The following is a 25,627-nucleotide window of genomic DNA, read 5'->3' as shown; positions in this document are numbered from 1 at the left end:
AAGATGATCTTGTTTGTCTTGCTTGAAGTTACTGTAGTCTTTTGGCACTAGTAATAGTATTTGCTGTGTTCCTATGCACATTTTGTTACACATTAAAGAATTTGTCTTGGGTACTCCTTTTTGAAATACCAGCATTTTCTAAAAAAAATATTTAAATAGCCTTGTCCATTTATCTCCCTCTCTTTTTGCTTGCAGCTCAAAAAATCTTTTCTCTTTGCTTTTTGCAGGAAGAATGCAAGCAGATCATGGCACGCCAGAAATCTAACAGCCAGTCAGACTCGCATGACGATGAAGTTTCTCCCCCACCACCCAACCCTGTTGTCAAGGCCCGTCGCCGCAGGGGCGGTGTCAGTGCCGAGGTTTACACCGAGGAGGACGCTGTCAGCTATGTGCGCAAGGTCAGCCTTATGACGGATACATACATTAACATCTGATTGCAGAGACAAACATCTAACGCATAAAGAAGCTGTGTGCACTTTTATACAAAGTCATTAACAGGTTTGCACACAGTTGGCAGCAGGTATGTAGGTTTGTATGTAGAATACAACCAGTTTACTTAAATCTGTCTAGTTTTTCTGTTTTCTAAGCAAAACATCACATTAAACTATGATGCTATGATAGAGTAAAAACAAATGAACAATGAATACCGTTCAGTCAGAAGGTTAGGTGGGGTTTATTATTATTTTTTAATACACACTAGTGTAATCAATAACATTGAAGTTGTTTATTTTCATTCATTTAACACCCACCAAGAAATAGAACATTTCACCAGTGTGAAAGAGGCTAAACGGTGCAATTTTACAAACATTAGTGAAGAGACTTGGAGTTAATTTATTTGCAGCAAAATACTCCAGCGTGTGAGTCATCTATGTCAGTACAGATGCTGAGTAACCAGACTTAATAGCACCTTAAGTATATTAACATTCATACGGAAATCTGGGTTAATGTAGCAGGTGGATTTCTGGGACAAGATTCTTATTTTTCATTTTTTTGTGAATCCTAATAAATCTAAAAGTCAAAATCTTCTTCACATGATGGCTGATGGTTTTGGGATCACATTTCACCACTACTGAATTTTTCTCTCTCCACATGGACTGTTCATCTGCGTGCAATCAAAACTTGCTCATGCACGACTGGTCAATATAACTGAGAGTGGAAGTGGGAACCAGAAAGCTTCCAATTTCAAAGGTCTTGTTCGCATATGAATATGCACAGATTATGCAGAAAATAGACTTGATTCATACTTAGATTTACTTTGTATCACTGGTTAACACAGTGTGGTTAACAGGTAAAGAGGAAGAGAAAGTTCAGTAGTTGTTTTCTCTTTGTGGACAACAAGAGTTCAAGTTATCAGTCTTCTTACAAACTGCCGTGTATCCATTCCTCCATAATTTATTGAAGCTGGAAGAAGGGATGCTCTTGTGCCAGAAACTGTAACTCACCATTACACACAGACACACACTGTTATACACAGACACACACACCGTTACACACACACCGTTACACACACACCGTTACACACACACACACACACACACACACACACACACACACACACACACACACACACACACACACTTTAAGTGGTGTAACATTACCATGCTTTTTCAGTTGTAATTAACTTGACACGCCAATAATTGCTGGGTAATGACATAACGGCACGAGCCCCCATCACCACACTGTAATCGCATGCCCAATGGAGCATGCAGTGTGTGTGTTTGTGTGTTAGTGTGTATCAGGTGTGTGCAAACACCCACACATGGCTCTGAGGTCTATACCAGACTCTACAGACATGTGTGATGGCAAAAAGCCTGCCTGCATCTCCAGCCTCGTTTTCTTTACACATCCACGTCACGTCAAATCCGCATCAGTAGCATGTACAAAAAAACTAAACAAAAAAAAGACTTTGTGCTGTTACAACTTAGCCTAACACAACAAATCAACCAGAGAAAAGTGATTTTTTGTGTATTTCTTCTTCTGTATTTCTGGCCATTTATGTGCAGTAAGGTGCCATACACACAACACCAAACACACACAGACTCAAAGCCTGTAATACACGCTTACAAATTCCTACATAAATATTTCTATCAGTAGTCCAGTGTAAAAAGTAACAGGTGATTTATTTGACAATGTCAGTTAGCGAACTGTGCTCATCTGATTAAAATTGTTTTTGTGTGATATCATTCTTAACAAATTATAAGGTCTGCCAACTTGGCCTGGAGATTGTGTTATGAGAATTGAATTGCGTGTTTCACCGCTAACATCACAGTGCATGTTGATTTTGTTTAAAAAAAAAAAAAAAACTGCTCTGAAGGTGGAAAGTGTTTTTGTGTTTGCAGCAGATAATTGCTTGCAGGTGTAAATGACTGAACACCAGAGATCCATCTTTTTCTATCTGCCTTTACCTAAATTGTTTGCTTGGACTGAATGATAATTTCTTTCCATTACATTCAAAATGTTAAGCCAGTTAAGCTTTTGGAGTGCAAATGCATCCAGCCGACTGGTAACAGGCTGTATGGAGCGACACTGGATGATCTTCTGGGTGACGGAGCTAGAGATGGATCGGAGGCTGACCTAAAATCGGTGTCCACTTCCAACTGCATTTTCCAGGCCTGACCAGCCTGTTTCTCTTTCTGCCCACTAAGTAGCCAGTTCTAGTTCTAAAATTTGGGTACTTTTTAGTTTGTGTGTGATGTGGTTCTGTGCGTATTTGTGTGCATATTGTGAACAGCACAGTGCGGCTGTCTTCATGTGGAGACATCTGTTGCATTAACTTAATTACAGCTTACCCCCTCCTCTCTCCCACGACAAGAGGGACACACACACACACACACACACACACACACACACACACACACACACACACATATATCACTCCCTCATATCACTCCCTCATATTTATATAAGAAAAAACGTCTTTTTGTTTTACTTTTTGCCATTTGTGCTCTACAGTTAAATGAGCATTAGGACATCCTAGAAGAGAGCTATACAGACGGACTTCTCTCTCCAGCTGCTTTGTTGTGGCTCCAGACTTTACCATTCCATTTTTTTGTGAACACACACACCACAGAGTCTGGGACATGAAAATGCATGTTTTATGAATGAGTTCAGGGCTTTGGTGAATTTTTAAGGCCTGTGTGACATTTTGAGTGCAATCCTTGAACAGATGGGCTTCCCCAAAAATATACAGATGCACGTGTGGGATATTCCTTTCAGAGTTTGCCAGCACTCTGGTCTTTAATTACTTAATTTACTGAGCTTTTGAAGTGGGTTCTGCTTTTTGTTTGTGCTGGTTTGTTTCATGTGTCCACCTGCATGGTGTTGTTAAAGCACACATTCATGTGCTGCCTCTTTCTTTTGCCTTCACAGGTGATTCCAAAAGACTACAAGACCATGACTGCCTTGGCCAAGGCCATCTCCAAGAATGTCCTCTTCGCTCACCTGGATGACAATGAGAGAAGGTACAAAATCTTTCCGTTTGCCCAACATGTGATTCCAGCGACCCAGATGTGTGTTTGAGGTCTGAATGCTTGTTTTTAGGCTGATAAAATCATAAAGAGGCCATTGTTTCAGTCGGGTCTTATGCCCTTGTGGCCACTATGTGCCAGTGTTGTCAGCATCTCATTACCTAAACAGCGGAACATGGACAGATGTGGAAGAGAAGGGGGTGCCGTTATGTGTGGGTAAGGGGCGACTGGATGTGTTTCATTGTGTTGTCGGTTGCCATGGTAAGCGATGTGAGTATCCGTATCATGTTGCGTATATGGGTGGAGTTGCACAGACACAGTGCTCAGTAATCAACGATTCTCCATAGTTGTCTTAAAGAAAAAGAAAGATGCCAGTTTTCTTCTGTCTCCCCCCATTTTATTTTTTTACCATCTGCTCCTACTCAGTGTTATTTCACATTCCCCCTCTCTTCAGACGCCCTTTCACCATCCTTCCATCTGTCCCATATCTGCAGTTCATGGGCTGGGTTTGGCTCAGACAGGGGACGGGGTGTTGTGGGAAAGGGTTTCAGGTGGCCGGCGGGCAGACTCGCCAGGAGGAATAGTGTTTCATTGGCGGGGAGAATCCATTATGTCCCATGAAGAGGAAACACCGAAGCTTTCCTGTTGGCTACAGAGAGCACAGGCCAAACCCAAAACACAGTTTTTCCACTCTTTCGTCAGCTGACAATTTACCGTGCTGCCTTGGCACAGGCACACAGACCTCTGATTGCATGTCAGTGACTCTGAAGGAGCCTCTAGGCGGGCGCAACATGTGATGGAAGTGGACAGTTTGAAAAACCATGCCCATGGGTGGCTGATGTGGCAGATTAAAGTTACAACAGAAAAGAAATATCTGGCAGCAGACCATACCCATCAGGTTTTAATATACTTACAGTCTCTTCCCATGCAAAGCAATGTAATGGCATTGTCATCAGCCCATGAAACCATGCATGATGCAGAATTTATTTGACTGGCTGTCATGTTTGCTGTCTCAATATACACAGCAAGCTTAAACCATTAATGGTGTGCACACAGGAATTTGTTGTTGTGGGATTTGTGGGTGAATGTGCAGCAGTGTCTCGGCGAGTGAAAACCTTGTTGGATTTGCTAGATTTTGCAAGGACATGGCAGTTAGCTGGTTTTGTCTGCCCCTAACTTTCTATCCTAGTTGCTTTTACACTGTCCATTCCTCAATTCTGCTCTTCCTCACTCTTCACTTACAGCTAATGATGCTGGACCACTGGCTGGTGGCTTGGTCGCATTGCAGTTGCATTGCGGTTGTTGTGCCTGGAGTGCCGCTGACAGAAATGTGTTGATCTATGCCCAATGTGGTCTTGCAGCATTAATGAAACGCTGCGCAAAGCAAGCAGAAGGCCTGCACACATGACTTGGTCACTTTAGAGTACACTACAAGTTCTCATTGGCAAGGTTTGCCATAAAATCCTCAGTCATCTACCAGACGACTGTACATTCCTTTACAAACAGGCATCAAAGCATAAAATCAAGTTAAACTGAACTTCAGAGTGAAGAATATTTTTTGCTTGTTTGTGCCTTCTGTTGTTGGCGTTGATGGAGTGACAGTAAAGTACATCACCCTCGCTTGATGTGCCAGAACTGCCTTGGACTGACGCAGATTAGCAGATGGAGTCCGACTACATCGCCCCCTCTCTGCCTCTCACTCTGTCTTTCTAGCTCTCCTTTCGTTCTGCAAACAGCTGTCCATTTGATTTATCAGACATTGAGCCATTCATGCACATATGGTCTAATGGGGTAGGAAAACTGGGGAAATACACAAATGCTGAAGTTATGTGTCTGTTTTTGACCTGATGGCGTATTTCTCATCATCACGATGTATCAGGTCATCTAATATTACAGGGAGGGCTATGCATGTGAAATGTTTTTTCCTTTCATTTTTTTTATAATTATTTTCTTGATCTTAAGTGTTTTTTTTTATTTTATTTTGTGCAATAATTTCCTTGAGACCTCCATGAAATGGAGGTGAGCGTGTGAGCGGCACAGAGCGGAGAGAAAAAAAGAGGTGCTGATAGCTGTGTGTGTGTGTGTGTGTGTGTGTGTGTGTGTGTGTGTGTGTGTGTCAAGGAAACAACTTGTGTGATTAGTCACTCAGCAGTTATGTAAGCCGAACACCACACAATTTGTTCCCCCATTAGCACTATATTATGCTATCATCCCCTTCAGTAATGAGTAAAAACAAAAACAATGAAGCCCTCTTTGTTTTTTGCTGCTCTCTCCAGTGCTCTCTTTTTTTCCTCTCATCGCTTTTTTTGTGGCCAATTTTCCCCTTGTTGTCTTGTCCTCCTTCATCCTGTCTCTCATCCATTATCTGTCTCATATAACTTTCTAGAAATTCAGTGAGACTATGCTGAGCCCTGTGAGCATGTCACTTTTAATAAGCTTAGTAACAGACACTTGTAGACAGGGCTGTTTTATGCCTTATACTTTTTATTCCCATGTTTCCTTTTAAAATGATTCTCTATAGCAGTTAAGCACACATATGGTGCTTTAAAAGTCTTTTCCATTTCATTTTACAGAGTGTAGCCAGAAACGGTGAAAAATATGTTTTGTGTATGCTGTATGCATTAAAACATTAGACATTTGTGTTTAGTTAATGAACATATATCATGCCACTTTCTGACCTTTCTCAGATTATATATTACTGAATAGACTAGAAGCTTATGTCTGGATATGCACACCGATTAAGATAAAGGTTATCTGATTGTATTAGATTTATAAGCATTATAACTCATGCGTTTTCATTTTTTTTTCTCCACCAGTGAAGCTAGTCTATTTGTTTTTTGCTGGGGCTGAGATGGGTCTGTATAATTACAGGAATGAGCCAGACAGGAGGACAATGATGCAGGAGGGCATCTTGGGACAAGAAAAATATTACTTAAACTGAAACGGAGCCAGGTTGTGGTCAGCATTCTGGTTATATCCTGTTTTGTAAATGTCTGCTTCCTCAGCTTTCATTCCAAGCTTTTTAAAGATGTCAGGGTAATGCGTGTTTGCGTGTCTGCTGTATTCACAAAGAATGGCAAGAGAAAAGATACTTGTCTTGTCTCTTTTCAGCTTGTCTGGCAGAAGGACCAATGAGAAATCCATCCATAATTCCGACAAATTGCTTCTCCTCCTACAAAATTTAATCAAACTTGCACACAGTGATTACCTAATGGGTGTTTAGTCAAAGCTGTGCTCAAAGTTAAGATCACATTTGTTGTTTTCCAGGCAATAACCTGTGAATTATGACGGATGTCATGAGCCAGATGAGCTACTACGTCACTGACATTCTGGTTTTAAAATTGCCGAAGTGCAGAGCTCCCCAACCACATGTAAAGGGAGAAAAGGAAATACTGGAGCATTAAAGGGGAAGAGACATGTCATTGGCTCTTTTTGCGCTTACTGCTCTACAATCATGAGATAGCTTTTTATTTTTTTGGGACTTTGCATGATTCACAGTGCACAATAATCCTTATTTTTCCTGTACAGAGTCTTGATCCTCCCGTTATAGCTCCTAAATGCCATACTCCCGTACTTCTGATTGGCTGCCAGTCTCAAACCGAAGATTTGAACAGTATGTGCACAAGACTGCTGTCTTCATGGAGCTGACCATATTAAAGATATTCCCCTCTTTGACAGTGTAAAGAAAATCATTATTATCACCATTTTAAAAAAGTAGTCAGAAACTAAAGGTTTAGAGGGAAGTTTGAGCTTCTGGCTTAAAGGGAATTAGTTATACATTGTTTGACCTCATTATTTGAAACTTTAGCCATGTGTAATATGATCATCTAACTGTATAATACAGTAGATCCACTTTAAACCAAAACAACTGAATTTAGTAATAATATGTTATTTTAGATTAAATATGTGTAATTCTTTAAATAAACTACACAGAAAGTTGGAAAAGGGTACCAGGGTTAGGCAAAGGCACACACACGTGCATAACCCGGCTCACAAACTCCACCATCACTGCAAAAATTGACAGGCTTTACATTATTATGAGAAACATGCACACACACACAGACACATGGACATTCACACACACGTGTTACAAGTGCATTCTCCAGCATGCATGTGAGAATGTTTTTCCAGTGTGTCTGCTCCAGCTGGGAGCATGGACTCTTTGATTAACACACCATTCCATATGTCAGCCTTCATGACCTCAAAGTTTTTGAGCTGCACCAGCCATGTGTTTGTGCGGTGCATGCAGTCAATCTTTCCTCAGATGCCTGGAAAAGGAGCCATAACAGGTTTTGCGGCCTCACAGATTTTAACACATGAAAACATTTCTGTGTTATTAAATAGAGGATTTAAAGAGAAATACACACTTTTCTTGCATTTTCATCATTGAAATTTTATGTTTATGCTCATCTTCTAAGGGGTCTAAGTTCTGTTTAAAAGTCAGGGAACAGTTTTGAAGATGCTTCTGCTTCTTTAAATTTCACTGTAATAATAGCATGCACTTGAGCTGCCTGGACTCAGAAAACTGCATAACCTGAAAATGTGTGTTGTCACAGCCTGATTTGAGAGTCTTTCAAAGGGCTTATTGTTATGTCAAGGGTGCTTTGCTTTCGATTTCCTGAAGTGCCCCATGCGTCTGAGGCTATGTGTCTATAGAGGAAAGTCCACGCTGGCAAATCACAGGTCACACGTGCAGTTATCCAACTCCTGAAGATCCCAGAAACACTCTTTGATTTGAATTATTTTGCAGTGTTTCACACTTTCCATCATGTTTGTCTTCTTACATTTACCCTTTTGTTAATTCCAGAAATCTCAAAACTGGATTCATCAATACACACTGCCTTTTTCCCCTCCTAAGAAGAGGTTTCCACACTGCTACTAATTCTTGAAAGGTTTATCACCCAAGTGTCATATAGGCAACCTTAACTTATTTTGTAATTTTAGCTTGAAAATTACAAAACAATTCTCATCTTTCAAGAACTATTTGAATTTTCTCCCTCGCCCAAAATGATTGAGGGGTAAAATAATGTGAAGCACACATGGTAAAATGTAGGCGCAGCTGATTTTTTTGTCTGTGTTCACACAGCAGCGCCTGTGAATGCTTTGTGCTACCGTGAAACACTGAAAATCCCCATGAAGCTTGATTTTTGTCTCTAGTACAAAAAGGAGTTAGTTATTTAAAGAGCACTTGTAAAATAAGCCCGCTGCTGGGCCGATTGATGAGTAGTAGTACCAGTAGTTAAAATAAGTTCAAACATTTTTTATGATGATTTTATGATCTTATGATTTTATTTTATAAATTCTGTGTTTGGTGTGTGGTAACATCTACAAGTGTCTCAGCACTAGCAGAAACTTTCTTTCTTTATCTTACTTTTTTTCCTTTTGTATTGTTGTGCATATATAAAATTTGAATGTTATATATATTTATTTCTTGTCTAAATAAATGTAACATTAGTCTAATTCTGAGCAACACCCTTTTTGTGTAAAATAACAGCATACGTCTTATAGCAAGGCTCCCCGCTATCAAAATGCAGCTTTTTGCTGGAAACATCTTAATTTAGCTTTGTACTCTGCTTTAACCCACTGAAATATTATGAGCAGTGTTTGGGAGCACCGAGAGACCAATTCTAAATGAGTGCCACCTTTGAGGAGTGGATCCAAGCCACCTGAGGGTAGTGAACTAACGCTGCTATGACAGATTTTTTTTTTTTAATGCAGTGTCAGAATGTTGACCCTGTACATATAGCATTCATGTGAAACACCTGTCTGAATGAAGTACAAAGTCAGGAATGCTTTGTTACTGATAAAAACTGAGTATCTTCTATGTGCTTATCTCTTTGACCTTGGCTGGTCTCTAAAGTAATGTCTAAACCTCGAACACGTTGCTGCCAGCTAGCTCATGGTCAGACCCCTCTATTTGCTACCCATTAGGTACCATAATGACCTCATTATGATGCGTCCCTATAAACGGACATGTGGTTACACAAGATAAGCAAGGAGCAGGTGTATGGTTTCACATTATAGTCAGTCAAACCAGGCCACGTCAGTGCTGGAGCTGTATTGAGTGAAACTATCATCTTATCTTACTATCTACGTCTGATTATTGTGTTTTGGTTTCAGCTAATTTACAGCACTTAGATTAGAATATTTTTCAGATTACATGTTTAAATAGGAAAATATCAGGTTTGATAAGAGAATCAGGTCATACTTTCTTTTGCACCAATTTGGATATGGTCTCAGCCACTCAAGATTACACCGCTTGTATATGCATGTGCCAGTACAGTGTGCATGTAAATACAGCCTGTTTATCCAGGTGTGCCCTCATTTGCCAGCCTATCTTCCCAACACTTCCTCCAGCTAAATGCCCATTGTGAGGCAGTCTTTTAATATAGTAAATCAAAGCACTGTTGGCTATTTAAACAAGTTTTTCTTATCACACTTCCTCCTGAAGAGCTATGATTTGAAATGAGCTTTTTGATAGCAATGGGCCATTTATCTGTTAATGTTGGCCTGTTTATTTTCAGGGTTTTTTTTTTTTCTGCACACCTGGTTAAACGACCTTGATGACCTCCCACTTTCCTGTGTATAAGAACAACAATTAAGAGAAATCACATTAATTCTTAAAGGGGTATCTCAGGAGCCCGTTTTATATTTCCCTTTACACAAACAAAACACACACAAATAGACTCATCAGGTTGTCTACTCCTGCCCACCTCCATTAGTGCAATGCCCTCACACCACAAAATGCTCTCACAGGGACAGTGCACATAGTAGAAACCATGCTCTCTTACTATCCACATAAATAGTCTGGCAGGCATGAGGAAACCCTGTTTATCCCATTTCTTTAGCTGACTTGGCACGGTTTGTAGTATTTTAAAATAACATTGCCATCTGCTAGCAGGAGTTGTTAAATCTTCTCAGGTCAGGACCTGAATGTAATTCAAGCAAAAGCTGCTCTTTATCTCTGATAAGTAGAGAACCAGAAACTGGGAAAAAAAAACAACCTCAAAATGATACTCCAGAACTAAAACTGGTTTACTTCTAACCACAAGAAGCACAACATGCACAACAACAAAACAATAGCAGTTAAAATTTAAGGTTACAATGGGGGGAGAGCACGGTTGTAAAGAGGTGGTGCTTACCTCATCCTGCCTGCTTTAATCCTCAAATTAACTAGTTGAGTAATGAGTTGATGAAGTGACTCATTAGATGGCCTTTGGCCCTTAAACCCTGACCTCTGCACCTTCCCAACCAGCCCCTGCTGATGGACAGGGAACATCTTTAGTCTACGGGCAGTCTTTTTCTGTGTGTGTGTGTGTGTGTGTGTGTGTGTGTGTGTGTGTGTGTGTGTGTGTGTGTGTGTGTGTGTGTGTGTGTGTGTGTGTATGAGAGAAAGAGAGACTCTGTGTGAAGTGAAAAAACTAACAGATAAATTAGCAAGCGACAGAAAACTTAAACATATAAACAAGAGCAGAGGGAAAGGCACTAAAAGGGCCTCAGGGAGCTCTGTCTCCTCTTGTGTTCCAGCGGAAGTTTATTTAAGGCCCGTGTGAATGGACAAAGCAACGGAGAGGATGCAAGAGGAGATAGTGTACTGTCTGACCTAATCAGATGATCATAACTGTCATCGTCATATCTGATAGCTCAGCTGATCTGATGTGGAAATTGGGCTTCGTGCTACAGTGTGTTAATATCTGTTATACACGAAAGATGCTTCTAAAATTACATAGGGTGTTTTGCTAAAATGTGACACACAATTCATCTACACAGTTCCTACATGAGCATCCACTTAGTGAAGCTGAGTATGTTGTTACCACATTGCAGCCCCTAGGGGGTGTTTTTGCCACACAGAGATAAAAGAGGTAATAACAGTCATTGGGCTCATTGCTTTTTTTTTCCTCGAACAGATACACCTGTTGTACTGGAAACATACAAGATGTGTGCCTGCCTATAGTCATGCACACTTGTATTAGGTGACCCTAGCGGACTTCCGGGCAGTGTAGGGTAAACAGGATGTAGAATAACGTGCTACGTGGATGACTGTGTGGGAGTCTTCTCACACCCAAATCTCTTTTTCTCAAGATTTTAGAACTATTGAGGAAGTATCCCATTGACTTTGCGTGTCTTTTCCCATGATTGTGAGGATGTGTCTCTTTGTGTGTTCGGGTGAAGAAAAGTGAGGATGTTTGACTGTGTCTATGATTTGTATTTTATGGTGGGCAGTACACAGTGTGAACAAATTAGCAGGTTTGTGTTGTGTGCTGTTTAGTCTGTTTGTTTGAATGTGTTTGTATTTCCTGTCTTGTTGGTCCCCTCATTGACACTCTGTGTGTCTTTATGCTTGTTTTCCCTGAGAGCCTGGTGGTCTTCCGTTTCCCCCCCCCTTTTTCAGAATTCACTACTTTCTCTGTCTTTACGTTTTTCTCTTCCTGTTTTGCTCCCTCTCTCAGTCATGCAGGCTCATTCGCATCTTCTTCTACACTCACATCCACTCCCTCCCCCACATTCATGTGTAGTCTTCTATCTGTCCCCTGCATGGCTTTGTGCTGCTGCCACAATACCAGGGGCCAGGCGATGAGGTCACTCACCACAGGAGACCTGCAGGCCTGACTGAACCCCAACCATCCCCACCACCATCCAACCCTTAGCAAACTAGCAGGCTAGTCTCACCTCCCCCAGCATATCACATCTTTGCTTCAGCTGAGGCAACTTCACCTTTATGCCCATACAAAAACAGTGCACACACTAAAACATATAGTTCGTAGGAAGTCCATATCAGCCAGGCTTTTTGTTTGCATGCTAGCGCAGATAAACATCCAGCTATGCACGTCAGAAAGTGCACACATGCATGCACAAACACAGTTAAACACAGTCATCCGCACAGAAAGCTGGAAACTTCTGTCCTCTCTCATACTCTCTCTGTCTCCCCAACCTTTCCCTTGCTGCCTCTTCCAACCCGGCATCTCTCTCCATCCTTCACTTCATCCAATTCTCATCAAATTCTTCATAAAGTAGTGAGTAATAGAGTAGTAATGGTGTCTAAAGAAAGCTGTGTTCCTTCCAAGATGTACCCCAGAGTCTGTGCAGGACTGTTTTCCAACTCGCATAATTCTTCTCTGCCCTTTCATCTGCTTATAACATCACTGTGAGGATGTTTGTATGATTATGTCTTTTGTGTGTTTGCAGGTGTGTGGAGTTTTTGTGTGCATGTACGTAATGATTACAAAAAACAAAAAACAAACAAATTTGGGCTGTGCATTTGTGTTTCTTTTCATGCATGAATGCATTACTGCATATCCATGTTTGTGCTGGAGTAAAGTAAAACAGTTATATTTTGGACCTGAGCATCAGTTACATCAAATGTCCACAGTGGAAGAAGCAAGGAGTTGTTTGCAGTGTCTCTGTATGAAATTAGGCTGATAAGTGGTGAAGAAGACCAAAGAAGTTGGCACTTTTAGGCCTCTGTGTGCATACCATAATGATTAACAGTACCTAAGGTCATTTATTATTGTGCACAGTGTCAGGTTTCATTTCATGTGAACACATTCGTAGGGTAAAAGTGGGCTTGTAGATGTCACTGTAGCAAGTGCTTGCCCCTGCTGTGTGGACATGATGTTCCTGCAACCCTTTGGTGCCTTTATAGCTCAGCCATTCCCAAAATACTGCCCACACACTGACCACCACATTGTGACAGAGCAGCCCAGCGCCTTACAGAAGAGGCTCAGTTGGCCCATGGCCTCCTATTGTATACATCCCGTCTGCTTTGTCTATGCTAGTGCGATAGATTCCAGTGCACAGGAACAGACAACAGTCTTGTTATAGTGTGTTAATTCTCCCATGACCTCTTCATTGGTTTGATGGTGTCACTCTCTTTGAGATTTATTTAGACTAGATGCACTTGGCCCATTTGCATGCTTGATAAGCTACAGTATGGGACATCTCATAGAGGTTGTTTAGCATAATTTAAGCCACAGTACAGTGGTTTATCGTTTTAGGAAATATTTTCCTCTAATGATTTAAGATGTGTTAAAATTGCTTTTTTGTACACAATGAGTACTTGAAAAAAATCTGTTGCATGTCATCAATTTACAGCTTGCAAGACTGTATCTTGTATAGCAGTGTAAGGGCAGAAATGAAGACAAATCTGTATGTGCAGTCCTGTAAAAAAGTACGACCCATGATTCAGTAGCTTTTAGAACTACCTTTAGCAGCAGTAACTTGATGCAACTGTTTTCTGTATGACTTTTTCAGTCTCTTACATTATTTTTGCCCACTCTTCTTTACAACATTGCCTCAATTCATTGAGGTTTGTGGGCATTCGTTCATGCAGAGCTCTCTTGCTACCGCATTTCAGTCCAGATGAGGTTTGAACTTTTAACTGTGCTATTTCAACATCATGATTTTTTCTTTTTTTAGCCAAAATTATGTGATATCCTGTTGCATCACCCAATTTCGGCTTTAGCTGTCATATTTGACTCTACAATACTTTGGTATACAGAAGAGTTAGTGGTCAAATCAGTGACTGCAAGGTGCTCGGGTCCTGTGGCTGCAAAACAAGCCCATATCATCACTCCTCCACCACTATGCTTTCTGTGGTTCAAAGTGTTTGTGCTGATATGCTGTGTTTGGTTTTTGCCGAACCTGATGCTGTGTATTATAATCAGGTATCTCAATTTTGGTCTTGTCTGTCCAAAGGACATTGTTCCAGAAGTTTTGCAGCTTTACAAACACAAGCTCTGCTGCAATGTTCTTTTTAGCGAGAGGAGGCTTTCTGTTGGAGATCCTCCAAACAGGCCGTACTTGTTCAGTCTCTCTCTAATTGTACTGAGGCCTGTAGAGTCTGAGATGGGGCTCTTGGGATTTTTGCAGTTTCTCTTAGCTTTGCACGGTCTGACTTTTTACTGGGACGTCCACTCCTGGGAAGGTTATGGTGCACACCTGAATGCTCCAGCACAGCAAACTGCCAAAATGTCTGCTTTTATAGAGGTGCTCACATTTGCTGATGAACAGTTAATGACGTGCATTTGATTAACAGCATCTGGCTGCTACTTACCATGTTTATTCCCATGGAAGCAGTAACAGTGTACTTACAGCTTTGCATCGAGTTTAAAAACTTTCTTTTTCACATGATTTTATTTGAGAGAAAGGAATAGAAGGAGAAAAACAGAGAGTATATCCGTTCCTAATACAGGAAAAACACTGATAATAAAAATTGAGAATGGTTCATACAATTTCCTGTCAATTTTCAGGACAGAATCCTAAACTGACAAATGTATTATTTTTTAAATTGTTGATGTCAGCATGTACTCTCTCTCACTTTTGGGTTCCTTTTAGTGTTGATAAATTCTAGGTTGAAAGAACATTTTGTATCTACTCCATTGAATTTGGTGTTTTGATAGCCAGAATGCTTCAAGACAGAAAAGTTGGAATATTAATTTAGGGCATCAAGTAGAGTGCAGAAGAAACCCAATTTCAGCTGCTCCCGTATTCACAAGGGGTCGCCACAGCGGGTCGCTCCACATGTTTGATTTGGCAGATTTTTACACCAGATGCTCTTCCTGCCACAAAACCAAAGGGATTTGTGTCTCCTCCCAGGATTGAAATGGGGATCTTTTGCTTGGTAGGCAGATGTGTGAACCACTAAACTACAGTGCCACTACCAAGTGGAGGATATCAAGGATAATGAGTATTTCTGATTACACATGATTTCCTTATTTGGAATCGAGTGAAGTGTTCTGTTTGTTTCTGGTTAATAATTGTCTAACATTTGTGCATTCCATAGTTTTAGCATATTATATACAAGTTGGTAGGTGGCTGCGCTTTTTACAGCTGGAAAGGCCTTACGTCAGTCAGATGTCAGCTACTGAATGTCTCTCCTCTGAAGCACCCAGTGCACCATGACCTCACTGCCCATTGTGAAGGTAGATAATTATAACCACACACACACTATGGTAAACACCACAGTCCTTCAGTCCTTAGTAGTTCCTTCTTTACTTTTTTCCTCCTAGTGATCTGATCTTGCTTGGGGCCCCCAGGTTGTTTTCAGAGTTTTGTCTCTACTTCATTCATGTGTTCGAGCACGTATATGTAATGTGCAGTGTTGTGTAAACACCTCTCAGGTTTAAACCCCAACAAAGGACCGTTTGCATCCTGATCTGCTTCTCAAATGCTTATCTTGTTTTAGCTCTTGTCTTCTGCAAGGTGGGAGGGACAGAGGAAGGGGAGTGCGAAGGAGAGTGGAAAGGAAAAGACATGCCCGCAGGACAGCGGTGAGCCTTTTGATGTTAGGCAACATGTCAAGATTACATGTGCATGCGTGTATGTGTGTGAGTATTAGAGAAATGGCTCTTGGCTTCTCTGCAAAATGTATAGGGTTATTTTAGCTTTACACTGTATTTTTTGTGTGCATTCAGTATAATTACGTGTGTCTGTGCACGCTGGGAGAGGAAAAGAGTACGGCTCACTCTCTCTCTTTCACTCATTCCAGTGACATTTACCCTGTAGACACATCAGAGAGGCAGAGGCTTAGTCCTGTCAGCACCTGATTCAGCCTGACCCTTTTTTCTCTTCAAGTGGAGGAAGAGCTCGCTTTTTCCTGCCCTGTGGCGATGAACAGAGAAAGGGGGCATTAGGCAGGTGTGAAAATCCAGTACTGAAAATGTGAATTGCACTGACAGGATGATGAAACTTAGTTAAAATAAGCAGGGGAGAAAATAAGTTTTAATACAGTGTAGCAGTAGCTCAGTAGCCTAACTGGTATACTGAGAAAATCCAGGAAGGAAAAGAGAGAAAGGGCGAGGCAGCAGGGTTGGACAAGTTTGATGTTTTTAGGCTGACATCATGACTGCATCAGCAGGTGGTATGTGTTGGCTCATCAGGTATGCCTGCAAGACAGCCTGTCACATTTACACACAGTACAATACACACAGTGGGCCATTAAAAGTTTGCCAGGAATTCTCTTCCAGTGCCACCAGAAAACTACCAATATAGTCAGAAATTTAATCGAATGCTAAGTTTTAATCAATTTTCTTAATCCAGCTCAGATTTGGAAAACAAGATGCAGTAAAGAAGGAGAAAAAGCATTTGATATATGACTGCTACTTTCCCCTGGAAATCATTCAGCGTTTTCCTGTAATAAAATAAAAAAAAGTTACAATTATAAACTTTTTGAAGTTTGGGGCATAAATTAACATTGAAGAAACAGCCAAAGTTATACACCCTATTTTCTTCTCACATCTTCCCATCAACTTCTTACTCTTTCTCCTAAGTCTGGTTCTTTCTTCCTCTGCCATGAAACACTGGCTCTCACCTTCCTGATAACAACCCGAGTGTGTATACCTTTGCTCTGTGCGTGCTGGGAGAGAGAGCGTTTGAAGCAGCAGTAATGGAGGGGAAATGAGATTGCTCTACTTTTACACAATTATCACTCGTAGCTCTTAAGACCTTTGGAAATTCTCGTTAAATAGGGTTTGTAAGCACGTATATGAGTATATGTTTGCATGTTTATTTAAAAACAAGTGTGTTAACAAGGTGTTGATTAAGCTTGGTCTGGTAGAAGTCCCAAGTTGTCTGGTACTCCCTGTTTCTGCTGGATGCTTCTCAAAACTCATAAAGAAACTTGACTCTGTGGTTTCTCTCGCTAAACCTTCACATCGCTGTGCAAGAAGAAATAAGGTGAGAGGAAATAACTGGTGCTATTGTAGGTCCCAGGCATGTGAGAAGGTGATAAGGCCATATTGGTCCATCTGAAATGGACATCCACAGTCTGGCAGGGTTTAAGGCGCCAGTTCCAGTTCAGTTAAACCTGATATTTTATCTGACTGACTCAATTAAGTTCAAAGGTTTAAGGAAAGCTACTGTGTCTGTTAGACTTTTCCTCCAGACTGGCTTTTTGTCCCTGTTACCATAGTAACATGGGCTCTTACTTATTTGTTCCTTTTGTCATTTTTTGTGTCAGTTGGGAGAATGACTGCTGGGGTCTAAAGTTGTATAAGGTGGATTTTACAGTAGTTTCCTCTGCTGTGTCCTCGTTCTGTAACTGGACTAATGCACAACTTCTGTTATAAAAATGTAGTTTTCAATGGATTGGATCCAAAGCATGAGCAGTGCAGTTGCATGATGGCACTTTGTATATCACATGTTTGTCAAACACTCTGTGTAGTTTGCTCACTAGCCGAGTATGTTTTTGACAGTTCAGAATCAGAAAAGTTTTGCTCTTATAAAGTAACATTGATGTTCAGTTTGTACTTCACCTACACTGTCAATAAATGTCAAATTGTGTAACATGTCTGAAAGTAAAAAGTAAACACAACTAATTTAAATCATGTTGCCTTACCATGGCATTTGAGTACATTTAAATCCACATAAATTGGATTTAGGAGCCTAAATACATGCTTAGACTTTAACAGTCTGTCTTCAACCCCTTCTTTTTTTCTCTGAGGTGGTCCAATCAGTGCAGGGTGCATAAATGGCAGTTTCCTTCATCAGCATTTCAGTAAAAGTCTGCAGGTCAACCAGATCACCAGCATAAATGCACTGGCCCTTAGGTGGTTAGATTCTCTAGTGTGTACATACTGGGACACGTTTACGTTTTTAAGCAACAGGATGCATTCACGTTTACACCCCTTGTAAACCTGTGGAGCCAGGTGTGAGTTTAACACAGTGGACTGCGTTGCCTCTGTTGGTTTCCACTATTTAAATTGCACGCTATCTGAGTCTTCAAACCATGTGAATGTGAGACTGCACCAGATCTTTAAAATAAAAATATTAGTCTGTTAAATTGTATGGAGAAATGGAGAAAAAATGAAGGTTTTCTCTCCCCTGTCATCTGCCTTTGGCATCCTCCTCTCCCACATTGTTGACCATCCCTAAGTGCTCATTGCCACTAGCCATGACCTGTTATGTCCATGCATGAATGGCTGGGACCACCTCTGTGCTGTGCTGCAAGGTTTCCGTGTGTACTCAGGTCCAATCATCCCAGTAGGTGTAAAATGTTGAAAAATAATTGTTAAAATTGCAGTGGAAATGTTCAACATTGCATATAATTTTATGTTTAAGTATTATAGCTTTAAATTTAATATACACTTACATACTATACTACTTATAGTGTAACTTTTATACTATAAATAGAATAAAATCTTTGAGTATGTTTAGCCTGCTCTTGTACTGCCATTCATTACACTTTTGATTTGGTTGGAGGAGATATCTGTGGTTTGTTTTGATCAAATAAGACACAGTTTCCTTAGGAGTCTCAAGGCCAGTGTGAAGAAATTGGCAGCAGCTGGCATGACCTGGTTCTTCCACTTGCTGGTGGTGCTTCGTGATGAATAAGGGAGCGTGCTTGGAGCTTTTATGTCATAAATATTCTCCTTGAATGCTTCATTGCTTTATGATTAATCCTTCCTCATCTCTTCCTTTTTGTCTCTCATTCACTCTCTCATACTGTTGCTTGTTGTCAGGGAATGTGCTTTCATGTTGATGTAATTACAGATGAACTGTACTTTTTTTTTAAAGAAGTAATTGTGTCAAAGGTAATGGTAGGAACGCTGGCTGTGTGCGCCTAACATTAAATGTCACAATGCTTAGTCAGCCTCACAGAGCGGTTTTCTAGCTTACCATGGTGTTTATAAAACTTAAATTTTACATGCATATGATCATGTTTGTGAATATCCTGCTTTACACATCATCCTGACTGTTGGCTGAGCTGCCAACTCAGAGCAGTTGTGTGTATTATTCTAAGCAACCTGCCCCTTGGTGGCTTAATTTCTGTTGACTAGTATGTACGCAGCATACATTATTTACTTTACTTTGTTGTCCCTGAAGAAGAAATTTGTTCTGGACGCCAAATTGCAGATAGTACAGCCATATAACCTGAATAACGATGTTGGCATTGTCTCTGGTGCATTTCCATCTCACTGCTTTCACTTGCATCTTAAAGGCTGTAACATGTCTTACCATAGGAAGTCATTTTTTAACTTTCATTGCCAGTGTACATTTGGTATCCCCAGATCATTGCTTATATAATGGAAATGATTAGACTCGCAAAACAAAGACTATTGTTCTGGTTTGCCAGAGTCAGCAGTCTGAATTACTATCAACTGTGGCAGTGGAAATTAATCCTTCAAGCACTTACAGCATGAACGCTGCAACAGCCAAACCAGTGGCACATTGCTGCCAAGCTGAGACGCAACTTGGAGCAGGGAAGTTCCCGTATGTGGTGGAGTTGTTGATTATTTCAGATATTGCAAAACCTCTCCTACCCAGACAAAGAGCATACTGGATGGGCTCCCCATTAAGGACTTGTGTAACTCAACATTCTGCGGCCCATTAAGAAACACAAAGACATGGCGGCATGCCGTGCCCCTAAAGAGGCCTTTGGTGTTAATGGTATAATGGCAGCGCTGTGTGTTGATGTAGTAATGTAAAGATAAGATGTCTGCTGCTGAACAAATAAACATTTGGGCTGTAGAAGAGATTAAAAAGGAGGGAAGAGGAGAGCGAAGAGGGAGTCTGTCATTGTCAACCTGTAAGAACAACAAGCAGTCCAGCTACAACAAGTAGCGCTTAATTTTATTTTATTAATGACTGAATCCCTCCAAGCTAACCACATTTTTATGGGTGTTTGAGAACAATAATAGGCTGTTGCTGAACTTTTGAGGGCATGTCTGAGGGTGAAGGAGCGTAAAAGCTTTTCCTGTCACAACTGCATGTACAGTACACAGTACATGCATGAATTCACATGCTCAATGTGCGTACATGTTGCAACCTTTCACATTCAGCGCAACACAGCTTAATGCAGGCTGTTAGATAAAAGCGCTGATCTGTTGGCCTTAGCGGTCCCTGCTTTGAACTTGAACTGCTGCTTTATTTTTATGCTCACATTATTCCACAGGTGTCATCTCCACCTGCTTCTGGCACTACAAACAGACACATATGGGCAATGTGCCATCCATGTGATGTCAGCTGCACATGACTTGTGTGTGTGTGTGTGTGTTTGGACATATGGTAAAAATTCAGATGAGATCAAACTAATGTGACAGTGTTACCAGCGTAATTAACATCTGGGTTTTTACATGAATGAAATTTTTGGTCTGTTTTAACACTGTACACATGGACGAGTGAATGATTATCCATGTGTGTATGTTTTAAGGAAGAATCTCCACATAGCTCAACCATGACAGAAGCTTTGTCTCCCTCCATTGGGTGGAGGTGAGCTTCCTAGGCCCGTCACAGTCTACAGGGTCTCTTTCTGCCTCTTTTTCCTTCTATCTGTCTCTGTCAGAACAGCACACTCATTGTTAGTGGGGTTGCTCTGCCTTTTCATAAGGTCAGAGGGGCTACAGGTAGCGGAAAGGACAAGATTAATCACTTCATTTGAGACACGCAGAGAGGGGGTGATAGACCGAGAGATGGGGAAGTGGGTGGGGCAGCAAGAGAATTACAAGGAAGAAAGGGGTAACTGAGATGGGAGATGTAGAGAAAAACCGAGCAGGAACCGACATGGACGAAGAAAGGGAAAGAGAGACGGGTAGAGACAAGGGGAAGTAATTACCTCCATATGCATCTTTGTTGCGCTCACTGATGCATGTACTGAGTGGATGGAGAGAGGCGGTCAAGTGTAATTAGGTAAACTCAAGTTTACTGCCTTTGATCCTCTTGCTGTGGCAGTGTGGGCCAGTCTTGCCCATCCTCCTTAGCCGTGCCCCGCGTGATCAACAACGCATCACCACCACCACAGCTGAATGTAACCATGATGCCACTTATGTGCCTAGTTTTGTCAAAACTTAAAAAGTTCTGAGTTTTGAGTACTTCCAGCACTTTCTCCATGTTTTCTCACTTAATGCCTCTAAATTGGTCTACACTGTTAAACCTGGCATTTTCCAAAGTAATTATTTTCATAAGCCACACAATATAAATTGCACATAACCTCAAACCAACTTCTCAAAAGCTCCCTGAATAAACACAGTCCACGCCAAGCACAGGTGGCCACAGATGCAAAGAGAGTTGAGGGCACTCGTGCAGATGTTGACTGACTAATCATCATCATCAAAGTGTTTGAGCGAGCGTGTCACGTCACAGTGCCAGTATGCAAGTGTTCATCAGAAAATATGTTGTTGCATTGTTGTATCAGTGGGCAAATTGCACAACTGTGGGTCTGTGAGTGGATTGGTTGCATGCGTCATTATGGTGTATGGGGGTGTGGCATCCTTTAGTTGTGCGTGCAGACTTCAAAGAGTAAGTGTGTTATTTGAATGTGTGCTTGTGTGTGCTGCTTGTCCTCAAGTATGAGTGAGTCAGTGGCCAGCTGCAATGCACCGAGCCTACCTGTGGGTGAAGTTGGCCCAAATCCATCTTCTTAAGTCTGCTTTTTATTCAGTGTCACATAACAAATACCAGCCAGGTCCATTCACTTCCAAACCACTCAATAACATCCTCAGATCTCTCCTCAACACCTGTTGACCTACGTTACTTTCTTTTTTCTTCTTAAAATGGCAAAGTTTATGCAAAGCAACATTTTTTTAATGTTTGTAGTGTGCTGTAAGTTTGGCTGTGTAAGCCTTTTCATTTCCAAGTACTACGTAGTCTTGTGCACTGTTAGGAGTGCACACTTATTCAACACCCACACATCATTTTGCGCAAACCTGTGTGTTTTCATAGGCAGCGTTCCACTTAGATGCAGACAGACTGGCTCAAGTGCACACATTCAGTGACACACACACACACACACACACACACACACACACACACACACACACACACACACACACACACACACACACACACACACAAACATAACTGAGAATGGGCTCTGACTTGTCCCACATTCACTCAGCAGGTCTTGTATGTCTTTGATATGCCTGACCCTCTTTTATTGTTTTCTTTTTTTCCCTATGTTTCTCTATGAGAGGGGTGGTATGCAACTGATTAGATAGATAAATATACCCCGAAGGTGTGAGGCAGGCAGAGAGGAGGAGAGGAAGGATACTTAGTTTTCTCTTGTCCCAACACATCCCAGCAGTGGAGCTTTTGCGGCTTCATGCATTTAAACAGCCTGATTAGCAACAGTCTAACAGGCGCTTTCCCTGGTGGGCTGAAACAGAAATTAAGTGCTTAGACACAGCCATCACTTTGTTTGTTTTCTCAGTGCCTCTAAAGGAAGATACACTCTGAGATATGGGCTTTGATCATGGGCTGAAACAAAACAGTCATTGTTAAGCCTGCGCACAGTACCGGTCCAATGTAAAGAGGCACATGGGGCTGAAATGTTTTAATTCTTATATGTGATGATAATATTCTGATGTGTTTAGTATTTCTACTTAACAAAAATAAACACCAGTAGTAACAGAGTAGTAACAATGGCAATGAACAATTTCAGAAATGGAGAGTAAAAAAAAGTACAATATTGTAGACTGATGATAAAATAAACTGTGGTCGGTTTGTTGGACTAAACTGTGTGTTATAACTGGCATAAATGTGTTCTTTATGATGGCACTAAGTAGAAATAATGGGTGTGTGGCTGGATATGGATGAGGACAAAGAAATCAGTTGTGTACACATTCAGATTCATGTGTCTTGTGCAAGCTTCTCCCCCTCTCTCTCTCTCTGTGTTTGAGTGTGTATTGGGGTCACCCAGAGTTCCCATGCTTGTCTCTTTGGCCTTTTCTGCCTGTTGATCGAGTTTGCAAAGTGATGATGGCTGCTGTCTTTCCCATAATGCCAGTCCTACACAAAAAGTCTTGTGTTTACTGTATATTTGTGCATGAAACTCAGCAAACAATTCAGAAAACTGGTGGAATAATGTAGCATAATAGCAGGTATGCGTTATTAACTCTCTCTCTTTTCCTTTCTCTTTGTCTTCCAGTGACATATTTGATGCCATGTTCCCGGTCACCCATATTGCAGGGGAAACAGTTATCCAGCAAGGTCTGTATGAATATTTGTTGAGATGAAGATTAAAGTCAGCCTGCTGAGCAAAATCCACCTTGGTTTACGTACTTAATTATAGCAGGAATATGTTACTGTTTATTTTCCTCTGGTGAACAAAAACAATCCTTAAATTCTAATCAAAAAGATTCAATTTGAAACCTAAATGGTTTTTAGCGTCATAACTTGCACTCAGAGGTGCTCCTCTCAACAAGGTTCTGGAAGCATTCCTCAGAGATTTGGGGACATACTGACATGATGGCATCACACAGTTGCTGCAGATTGTCAGCCATGTTTAAAATCTCCCATGACAACACATCTGAAAGGTGTGCTACTGCTCTGACCCTAAATTCTGACCCTGCTGCTGTGTGTCACAGCAGAGATCAGTAGTCATCAGACCAGGTAACATTTTTTATAATCTTCTGTTTTTGTTGAGCCTGTGGTAATTGTAGCCTCAGTTTCCTCTGCTGTTGTAGTCCATCATAGAGGCTCTTCTGCATACTTTTGTTGTAATGAGCGGTTATTTGAGTTACCATTGCCTTCCCATCACCTTGAAGCAGTCTAGCAATTCTCCTCTAATCTCTGGCATCAGCAAGGCATTTTCAACTGCTGCTCACACATCATAGATGGTTCTGCAGGAAAATTCCAGTAGATCTGCAGTTTTAGACCACCCTAAGCAGATGGACAGGTATACCTGATAAATGTGTATTATGACCATGTGTATCTATTCACAATCTGTAAAAGGTCTGAAAAGAGAAGCCAGTGCAAAGGTGCCTCAAGCCTACATTCTTTCTAATGGCCAGCAGTGGTATAGAACACTTGTATAGAAGTCCATGGAAAGAACACCCTTATTGCTCACTTGACCTTTGACCTTAGTAAACACTTATCTAATGTATTTCTTAGTCTTACTGAATGATGTTCATTTCATTCATTCTGGTCCCAAGTACAGTAGAAATGATAATGGAACAGGCTGTGCTTCAGGGTGGCGTTACCTTGCACTCTCAAATTCAACTCTTGCTTGTTATATCTGGTTTCAAAGCACTAGAATTATAACAGCCAAAACGCTCAGCTCGAGGCTTCAAGATTAACCATTTGGTGATGTCATAGTGGTTGTAGCCATCTTTGACACGCTGGAATGCTCTGCCATGGTCAGGAGTTACATCGTCTTGATGGACTTAGCCACTTTAATGGAAAGGAAACAATTAAAGTGCTATTCTCACTGATTACCTTCGATGACTTTATCTTAAAGAATACTACAATTGTGCTGCAACCCCTGTTTTTTTTTCCTCTGCCACTCCTACATTCCCTCCTGTTTCCTCTCATTGCCTCACTCAAAAATTCCCCTCAGTCTGCACCAGATGCCAGGTCTTTCTCCTCTGCCTAACTGCAGTCATCAAAACCTTTAGTCTAGGCATCCCTGGACTTTGACAGAACACAGATCAGCAGGTCCAGACTGTATTTTTCCAGCGCTCCTCCACACAAGCTCCTATCAAACACAGAAGTGGACACATTTAATCACATATTTAAAACACTGAAAACAAACATTCTCTCACACAAATTCCCAGTTCTAGATAATATTATGTTCACACCTGCTCAGAAAAACATAGTTTACATGTGTGGAGCATGCCTTACAAACACACACTCATACAGACACTAGGTGCAGGAAAACTGCTAGTGTTAGACAAACACTCCCTCAGTCTCTCCCACCTTCTCTTAAGACAGCATCCAGGAGTATATCAGTCCTAATTTGGTGATAATAAGTCTAGCTAACTTTTCTGGGGGCCCTAGTCCCAGTCCCAGACAGTCCATTGTTATATACACTATAGAGTGTGGTATACACTATATGCAGTGCTGATGTCATTGCTAACGTCTGGACTACTGTACACCATCAAGAAACCAACCACGCCACTGACCACTCACACACTGTTTAGACACAGCTGGGAGTTATTGACTGTAAGGTTTGAGTGGGATTTAAACAGGAGGTGATTTACTGTATTATAACATGCAAAATGTAGCATAGAGCTATTTTCATTGTAATATATTGCTTATAGAGAAGTTCATCTGCTGTTCCTGACATAAACTGTTTCAATTAATAGTAATAAGATGTTTTCAGCGCTGATTCTTGTTCTGTTTGTCAGCAAGATTATGCAAAGACTATAATGAAACTTTGCATAAAAATAGAAGTCGATCAAAGAAAGATGGCATTAAAATTAGAATCAAATCCAGATCACTTTCTT

At 41.0% G+C, this 25,627-nt stretch overlaps 1 protein-coding gene across 2 annotated transcripts in view; it reads left to right on the top strand.

Annotated features, from left to right (window-relative positions):
- The window catches only part of prkar1b (protein kinase, cAMP-dependent, regulatory, type I, beta), a 66,624-nt gene that overhangs the window by 16,863 nt on the left and 24,134 nt on the right, over positions 1-25,627 (top strand). For both annotated transcript variants that reach the window (XM_085271229.1, XM_085271230.1), the window contains 3 exons: positions 228-398; positions 3,370-3,461; positions 23,329-23,390. In XM_085271229.1, coding sequence (XP_085127355.1) covers positions 228-398; positions 3,370-3,461; positions 23,329-23,390 — 325 coding nt within the window. The remainder of the gene's footprint in view (positions 1-227; positions 399-3,369; positions 3,462-23,328; positions 23,391-25,627) is intronic.

The sequence above is a fragment of the Mchenga conophoros genome, linkage group LG4, assembly GCF_057382185.1.
Source record: "Mchenga conophoros isolate Kocher_MC1m ecotype Shallow Benthic linkage group LG4, M_conophoros_male_GT1.1, whole genome shotgun sequence".
In the NCBI taxonomy this organism is placed as follows: domain Eukaryota; kingdom Metazoa; phylum Chordata; class Actinopteri; order Cichliformes; family Cichlidae; genus Mchenga; species Mchenga conophoros.
This window is presented reverse-complemented; position numbering and strand designations above follow the sequence as displayed.